Source organism: Triticum aestivum, chromosome 7D, assembly GCF_018294505.1.
Source record: "Triticum aestivum cultivar Chinese Spring chromosome 7D, IWGSC CS RefSeq v2.1, whole genome shotgun sequence".
Classification (NCBI taxonomy): domain Eukaryota; kingdom Viridiplantae; phylum Streptophyta; class Magnoliopsida; order Poales; family Poaceae; genus Triticum; species Triticum aestivum.
The window spans coordinates 60,349,519-60,358,200 of NC_057814.1; the positions used below are offsets into that span (position 1 = coordinate 60,349,519).

The 8,682-nt window shown below is 47.5% G+C and overlaps 1 protein-coding gene and 2 non-coding genes across 3 annotated transcripts; 2 read left to right on the forward strand and 1 right to left on the reverse strand.

The window, feature by feature from the left end:
- Nucleotides 1–208: 208 nt before the first annotated feature.
- LOC123171844 (U1 spliceosomal RNA) lies at nucleotides 209–369 on the forward strand. The gene has a single exon (XR_006485437.1). It is a non-coding gene; the product is annotated as a U1 spliceosomal RNA (small nuclear RNA).
- Nucleotides 370–1,538: 1,169 nt separating this feature from the next.
- LOC123165532 (uncharacterized) lies at nucleotides 1,539–3,366 on the forward strand. Its single transcript, XM_044583199.1, has 2 exons — nucleotides 1,539–1,975; nucleotides 3,045–3,366. Exons 1-2 carry the CDS (start codon nucleotides 1,660–1,662, stop codon nucleotides 3,086–3,088), a joined length of 360 nt encoding a protein of 119 aa, XP_044439134.1. The 5' UTR covers nucleotides 1,539–1,659; the 3' UTR covers nucleotides 3,089–3,366.
- A 500-nt stretch (nucleotides 3,367–3,866) lies between these two features.
- On the reverse strand, nucleotides 3,867–3,939 carry TRNAA-AGC (transfer RNA alanine (anticodon AGC)). The gene has a single exon. It is a non-coding gene; the product is annotated as a tRNA-Ala (tRNA).
- Between the last annotated feature and the right edge of the window lie 4,743 nt (nucleotides 3,940–8,682).

Genomic DNA, 8,682 nt, shown 5'->3' on the forward strand with positions numbered 1-8,682 from the left:
CAAAGTCTGTGTATCGCTCGTCCTTCCAGCAGGCCCAGATAGAGCGAACGCTGGCCCACCGAAACCAGCGTCCTGCACCGCGCTCCCGTTGCGGTTGCGCTCGCACGCGGCTGCTGCGCTTCGGTGGTTTTAGTCCCAGCTCGCCCAGCGGAGGGGCGTCGGGCGGGAGAGCTGGCTATAAAAGCAGAGGCAGGTGCAACGTTGTTCCATACTTACCTGGACGGGGTCGACGGGCGATCAACAAGGCCCGTGGCCTAAGCCAATGGCCCACATTGCACTTGGTGGGCGCGTTGACTTATCATCTCCCCAAGTGGGAGAGTGAACGTCGTAATTTGTGGTAGAGGGGGTACGCGTTCGCGCGGCCCCTGCCAATTCTTGAAAATTAAAGTTTGGTCCCTGGCCGTGCCTGCTGCCAAGCAGTACTAGTTTGATTTTGTTCTGCTCCCTGGTGGATGTGCTGCACAGTGAGATGACCCTGCAGGCTTTTCCATTCCAGTCCTTGTGCTGAGGGCGCAAAATCAGTAGGACCAAATTTAGCTTTTCACAAACTTACAAATTTCCATGACAATTTACATGCCAATGTAGGTCATTAACATTTTTCTTAATAAATGATTTTTTTGACATGGACACTTGTTTTTACCCAAAAAGGAGTTAAAAGATATATCTTTTTTTCATATCTCTGATCTATTATTACCGGCCCTTTTCTCCATCGATGGCTAATGTTTACAACTCCCCTCCAAGCACCAACAGCGAACATGTGGATTCGCCTACCGCTCCAATGGTTGATATGTTTTTTTTGCGTCTTTCTAATCAATTACCAACCCTTTTCCCTATGGATGGCTAGAGTTTATAATTCCCCTCCAAGCACTACCAGCGCCCCCGTGGATTCGCCTCCTTCTGGCCACCGCTCCAGTGGCCGATGGCGGGGTGGAGAATCCCTTGTGCCTCTGCTTTGGCTAGTAATTTAGGTTAGGGTTTTTAGTCCTCGCAAGGCGGCGTTCGGGTGAACGGCGACACTCCTTTAGTTCGTCCATCTGGATGAAATCGACAGAGCTTCGGCGTACATTCCTCCCGTCTCTTTGGGGCATGATGTTAGGGTTCCTCGTCATGCGTGGGTGACAGCGAGTTATGGTGTCAGGCACTTTAGGTCGATTCAAGGGTTTAACGACGATGATTGCGGCTCCAGGGCACTGTCCTTAAGACCACGCGCATGAAGACTTACCGACTGTTATGGGCAAGGTCAGCCGGCTCCGGTAGGTGAGCGGCGACAGCGGCCAGTCGGCAGCTCGTCCTAGCAGGTATTGGTTGTTTGGTGGTCTAAGTATCTCGATGTATTTTTTTATTATGTTTGGGATGTTTGTCTGATGAACTGTTATAAGAGATACGGATGCTTTTTCCGAAACAAAATGAAATAAATATTTTTTAGGCAGGGTTTTTTTGAGACAAAGTTTTTTTAGGGCATTTTTTGGACAAAGTGATTTTTTTGAGGTACGAATTTAACGCAACGCAAACGCCGACTACCAGTCTACGGCCCAGCAAGGAAAAAAGGGCCGGGCTTAGGGTCGCGGCGGCCGGTCCAACCCAATCGTGCCATTGGTGCTGCGGCGGAGTCGGCTACTGGGCGGCGCAGACGAGAGCCACCGAGCGAGGGATCGAGCGATGGCGGCGGCGGCGGCGCTGCGGGGGATCGGCGCGAAGCTGTCGGCGAACCCGGAGAAGGTGACGAGCGCGCTGCTGCTGGGCTCGTTCGTGGCGCTGGCGTTCCGGTCGTCGGAGCAGCAGGGCGAGATCGACGAGCTGGAGGCCCGCAAGTCCTCCCTCCGCGCCGCCAACTCCGCCATGTCCTCCACCATGTGGGCCTGGAGGGAGGAGCTCGTCAAGCTCGCCGCCATGCCCTCCCCGCCCATCACCGCCGCCCGCCTCCGCCACATCTACGGCGAGGAGGACCTCGCCGTCCCGGCGCCCAAGCCGTCAGGTATGCACCTCCCTGCTTTACCGCGATTCTGCCGCAGTGATATACCGGTTCTCGCTGCCGTAGCTACAGATTTGTCATTTCTCGAAGAAAAAACTTCATATTTATGGTTACATTTATTGGGGCTGATGCTAATCTGAACCTGAAGTCAAAGCTGAAGCCATGTTTTAGCTTGTACTCCCTCTGTAAACTAATATAAGAGCGTTTAGATCACTACTTTAATGTTCTAAATGCTCTTATATTAGTTTACGGAGGGAGTAGATCGTTAATCAGCCAATCCTTTGTTCACATTGATTCTGAAGCATGTTAGACCTGCATTTATCCGTATACTGGATAGTGTATTTACAGAGATTGAGCCATTGCACTGCACATTTGGAGGTGCTGTGTGGTAGGCATCAAAATGGGTTTTAGTATTGGAGGTGATGTGTTCATTTTAGGAGGGCAGGGGGATAACAAATCAATGATGTACTGGAACTGTAACTGTGTAGGGTTTTCTTTTGTCCATGTTATTATTTGGCTGGAATTTCATGTTGGTTTTGACTTCATAGTCCTTCTAGGCTTCATTTTCCATCATGAAACAGTAGTAGCTCGAAATGCTAGAGGAGATGCTTCACTGTATGCAATGCGTAGCTTATGTCCTAATATACAAAATGAACTGTTTGAACTTATATTTTCGGGCCTATTCGGTGTTTGTCATGCATTATATTATGTCCAAGTTTGCATGTCTTTGTTTAATCTGATGATGGACAAAAGAAAAGGGTAGGATCACAGGATTTACATATTGATTCTTGGCATCAGTTGTGGATATTGTTGGACCCACTGTTGAAATTGAGCTGATCCCCAAAGCATGCCATAATTTGCATATAAGGTCACAGCATTCGCCTTCTTGAACTGTTGGATTATATTTGGCCAACAACCTCAAGGCATCACAGCACATCGATGCACATTGCTGGCAGCAAAAGCATCGGGAGAACAAACAGTTCGCTGTGTAGTTTTCATCGAGCAGTTCTACATATTGTAAATTTATTGATGCACCATGGCAGGACATAACATTTGCCTTTTCAATCTGCAGGCCCGGATGCCGAGGAGGAACATGTTCCCCTAAAAATAACATGAACTCTTCCCCAATGCTTGCTGTCAAATTGCAGAACTGGTCCAGAGTAGCTTTGCACTGAGTTGCAAATATGATTTCCATTGACCTAATATAAAGAACCATGCCTCCTTGTGGCGCTGTTTTATACGCAGCTAATGAACAGTGCTGAGGTAGTCTTGTGTAGAAGCTCAGATGTTGTTGTCCTTGCACTTATATCTTCTGCCTGAATATCCTTCACATACAAACAATTATGAGATGTATAGCTCTCGTTTGAGCTCAGATAGGGCTTTGGTTGTGCCGATTGCTCTCGTCTCTTTTTCTGTTCTGTTGTGTTTCTTCTGGGCTCTCAGCATTGGAGACAAAAACCGAGCCAGAGCTCCTGAAGAAATGGAAATCATTTGGTTGGGTAACTCAGTTGGGCTGCTGATGATGTTTAGCTTTTTCTCACGCCAAATGGCACGTTGCAGTGCCCTGTGGTGTTACCATAGTTTGCTCCACTTGCTTGCTTGTGAGGGGAGCCCTTCTCTGGTCTGATTTTGCCATAGTTCACTTGGTTGAGAACTAGAAGTTGCTTTACTAGAGATGGTGACATTTGCTGAAGCACAGGATCGCTCTGGTCTGATTTTTTTTGTACTGTGGCAGCAGCCCAACATTGATCCGTTCGTTTGGGGTTGTCCAACATTTCAGGAACTGCATTCACTGGTGGAGAATTTGGGTTTAAAAAATCATTCGTTTGGGGATGACCAACATTCCAGGAACTGCATTCACTGATGTTTTTCAGATCTGAAAAAAAAAGATAATTGGAGAAGTGGGGTATCGATCCCCATACCTCTCGCATGCTAAGCGAGCGCTCTACCATCTGAGCTACATCCCCTTGGTGGTAGCTACCGTTAATCTACGTTAATAAACATCTCATTATGCAGGAACTCGGGTGCTTGTTCACGACGAGCTTGACGGGCGACGGCTTCTTCCGCGTCCATAACTTTCCATGCCCACTCGAGGAGAGCCTTTACCGAGTGCGGCCGGGCCTTGGCTAAACCCCCTCTAAAAGCTCGGATAACCAAGTAGCCTCTGATCCTTGGGATGATGTTGTGACACATGATGAAGTATTGAAGCGGCTCGCCGCTCCCTTGCTGGATGCTCATCAGTTCGTCCACGGCACCAGGTCTTGCGACAGACTAGTTCAAGAGGATGGACCGAGGGAGGTGAGTCCACAATTATCGGGCGGTCCCCTTGAGGGTGGCTACTAGGTATTTGTCCATGACACGATCATTTCCGCCAACGGCCTCTACGGTTGTGACATGTGTAGGGATTCTTTGGGAGCTGTGGCCCCGTCGAAACACTCAACGGAGTGGGCTCCGATGCCCCTCGCCCATGGAGCGGTTCAAAGTTCTTCTGGCGGCGCTAGACAAACATAAATTCGTCGCTTCAAGGAGCAACCTCGTCGGCATGAGTTGAAGTTGCATGAGCTTCCTACGGATCTATGTGATGACGAGAATGGCCGTCGCCTCTTTTGGTTGGTCAACTTGCCCCTTAGGTAATAAGGGCTCCGGTCTCCCGAATGCGGCCAGCTCGAGGAGTCAGGGACTCACAGAATTGTCTTGCATACTGTGGGGGTGTGACGATCATTGGTACACACAACCTTCACCTTTGCTTTCAACTACTGGATGAAGGGCCAAGCTTCTTGAACCCCCTCCAAGGAGGCAGGAATACGCTCTTCCAGTGCTTTGTCATGCACAAACAAATAAGTCTGAGATACTTGGGTCACGACGGCTTCCCGATGCTCTTTCTCTACTCACACCTCCTTCTCCAACTACTCCAAATTCTCCTTCGGGGATGATGACTTATTTCCATATGCCACCGCCCTATCCGATGCAGATTGCCCCAATCGTTTCTTCTTGTTACTTGGTTCTGGCCTTCTTTGCTACGAAGACTATCCCACATAAAGGGTCATCTAAGGCATAGAAAGATCATCAGGGCATTCAGAGTTAGTCCTATCTACCGAATCCAAGGTGGTGAGTTTCCCAGCAAGCTGCCCAACATCTCCATAAAGATGATTGTGGGCAATGTCGAGCAAAGTTGTAGTTATCTTCATGGACTTGTTCTGTTGGGCCCCATGGTTGGTATCAAATGTCGACGATTAATCCAGCAGCGATCTCATGATCAATATGTAGTCATGTCTGAAATTAGATAGATAGGTGATACCTGAATGGGAATTACTTACCGATGAAGGTGACACATTCATTTTACCTAAGTTCAGCCGCCGAATGGAAAGAGACCTGCATTGTGCATAACTAATGTTATTAACCGATGTAAGATTAGAATGATCAAGAATTGCTGAGTTGTGTTACATGACTCTTTTCTTAGAGCACATAATACATCTATCGTCTGCATTGAATATACTTTGGATCCATGATTAAATCTCCATGTACAGTCGAAGGAGCCGCGAGGTTGAGGAAATATTAAGAACACAATAGTTTTAACACCCCCCCGGCGGAAGCGACGATATGGGTCATACCTGCATATGGTCATATTATCTGGTCTGTTAGATGGACCGAGCCATGGAAATTGGCGCATATCAGGAGAAAAGCACGGTGCACGTATAGTATGGCGTATGTATATCACCTTGGTGGTTGGGGTAGACTCACACGAAGCGAGGGGATGTCGTTGCGTTCTGGTGTTGGACCGGTGGTCCTCTTGCAACCTCGTAATTGGACCATGATCCAGAAGTTTTCTCAAAAGATACTCGACAAATCAGTAGACATAAACCAACCCCACGATGAGGACACACATGCCCAACAACATAAGAAAACCCATCAGATTCGTGGCCTTGAGAACGATCCTTGACAGTTCTCAGTTGGAAGTGGATCTCGCTGGGGCCTGTTGGTATGCATACTCGGGGGATGAGTAGGAGCGCTGATGGGGCCAGGTGCATCTTGCCGTCAGTTCTGCTGGCTACTGCTGATATCCTACAAAAGCAAGGGACAAGGAAGCAAGCAGGAGGCGGTCGCGGACGAAATCCATCACAGCGGAGTAGGTGTCCTGCCATTCAAAGAATGTGCACTGTCGAGACTGCGAGAAAATCGAACAAACAACAGAAAGAGTAGCAATTAGAACAAGGGAATGAAACCATGACACAGATCGAGGAATTTTATTCAAGCTCTTAGACTCCAAAAGGATGATTTCCAGGTCTCTTCCCATCGATGGATATGACGCTCAGCACCTCCTAGACGCATATAGGGCAAGGGAGTATGGGAGGAGACAAATTGCTCAGATAATGGTACCATATGGTAGTATGAGCCATATTGAATTTTCGCCCCTACAAACTCCAGTAGCATCACAAAAAATTTCGATGCATTGGTGAAGATCATGGGCACTCTAAGACATTACATAGCCGAGAATGATTAAAATAAATATAATTTGTACAAATCTTTTATACTTATTTTTAGTGATGCTACGCTCTTAATGAGTAAGCTTAGTTTCACACATAAACATTATTGCTAAATATTAGTTATATTGTGCTTTGTTATGCATTTGTAATGTAATACATGTTTTGTGCGAAATAGAAGTTGTATTTTGTAATAAAAATGCTCCTTGAACTATTTTCGACAATCGCATCAGTTACACAGTGCATATATTGTTGTGTGTGATAGTGTATACATTAATTATTATTAAATATCATAGTAGAGATCCCTTGAGCGTATGCTTAAACAAATATCTTAATAACAATCTTAGTGTATGATTAGGTAATCAAATTTACAGAAACTTCGACATTCATTCTTGGTATTTTGGTGGTCAAATGTGTCTTACAAATTATGATGTGTTCAATGTTATTTTAACATTGTATGCATGCTATGCATTTTGTGTTGAAATATTATTGTTTATAGTAATTATTGTTGGAAATATGCCCTAGAGGCAATAATAAATAGGTTATTATTATATTTCCTTGTTCATGATAATCGTTTATTATCCATGCTAGAATTGTATTGATAGGAAACTCAGATACATGTGTGGATACATAGACAACACCATGTCCCTAGTAAGCCTCTAGTTGACTAGCTCGTTGATCAATAGATGGTTACGGTTTCCTGACCATGGACATTGGATGTCGTTGATAACGGGATCACATCATTAGGAGAATGATGTGATGGACGAGACCCAATCCTAAGCCTAGCACAAGATCGTGTAGTTCGTTTGCTCAGAGCTTTTCTAATGTCAAGTATCAGTTCCTTAGACCATGAGATTGTGCAACTCCCGGATACCGTAGGAATGCTTTGGGTGTACCAAACGTCACAACGTAACTGGGTGGCTATAAAGGTGCACTACAGGTATCTCCGAAAGTGTCTGTTGGGTTGGCACGAATCGAGACTGGGATTTGTCACTCCGTGTAAACGGAGAGGTATCTCTGGGCTCACTCGGTAGGACATCATCATAATGTGCACAATGTGACCAAGGAGTTGATCACGGGATGATGTGTTACGGAACGAGTAAAGAGACTTGCCGGTAACGAGATTGAACAAGGTATAGGAATACCGACGATTGAATCTCGGGCAAGTAACATATCGATAGACAAAGGGAATTGTATACGGGATTGATTGAATCCTCGACATCGTGGTTCATCCGATGAGATCATCGAGGAGCATGTGGGAGCCAACATGGGTATCCAGATCCCGCTGTTGGTTATTGACCAGAGAGTCGTCTCGGTCATGTCTGCATGTCTCCCGTTCGGTGACGCTAGGGTTATAGAGATATTAGTATGCGGTAACCCGAAAGTTGTTCGGAGTCCCGGATGAGATCCTGGACGTCACGAGGAGTTCCGGAATGGTCCGGAGGGTAAAGATTTATATATGGGAAGTCTTATTTTGGTCGCCGGAAAAGTTCCGCACTTTATCGGTATTGTACCGGGAGTGCTGAAAGGGGTCCGGGGGTCCACCAAGGGGGTCCACCAGCCCCGGGGGGGCCACATGGGCTGTAGGGGGTGCGCCTTGGCCTATATGGGCCAAGGGCACCAGCCCCAAGAGGCCCATGCGCAAGAGATAAGAAAAAAGGGAGAGTCCTAAAGGGGGAAGGCACCTCCGAGGTGCCTTGGGGAGGAAGGACTCCTCCCTGGCCGCACCCTTCCTTGGAGGAAGGGCCAAGGCTGCCCCCCCTCCCTTGGCCCTATATATAGTGGGGGGGAGGGAGGGCAGCAATACCAAAGCCCTGGCGCCTCCCTCTCCCTCCCGTGACACCTCTTCCTCCCCGCTTGCGCTTGGCGAAGCCCTGCCGGGATCCCGCTACTTCCACCACCACGCCGTCGTGCTGCTGGATCTCCATCACCTCTCCTCCCCCCTTGCTGGATCAAGAAGGAGGAGACGTCGCTGCTCCGTACGTGTGTTGAACGCGGAGGTGCCGTCCGTTCGGCGCTAGGATCATCGGTGATTTGGATCACGACGAGTACGACTCCATCAACCCCGTTCTCTTGAACGCTTCCGCTCGCGATCTACAAGGGTATGTAGATGCACTCCTTCCCTCTCGTTGCTAGTAAACTCCATAGATTGATCTTGGTGATGCGTAGAAAATTTTGGATTTCTGCTACGTTCCCCAACAATTATCGACGAACATATGGATACTGTCG

What these genes read in the sequence shown, in the direction of transcription:
- LOC123165532 (XM_044583199.1), top strand. Translation starts at nt 1,660, where the DNA reads ATGGCGGCGGCGGCGGCGCTGCGGGGGATCGGCGCGAAGCTGTCGGCG. An exon ending in CCCGGCGCCCAAGCCGTCAG is followed by an intron (nt 1,976 to 3,044) that starts GTATGCACCTCC and finishes TTCAATCTGCAG; the next exon opens with GCCCGGATGCCGAGGAGGAA.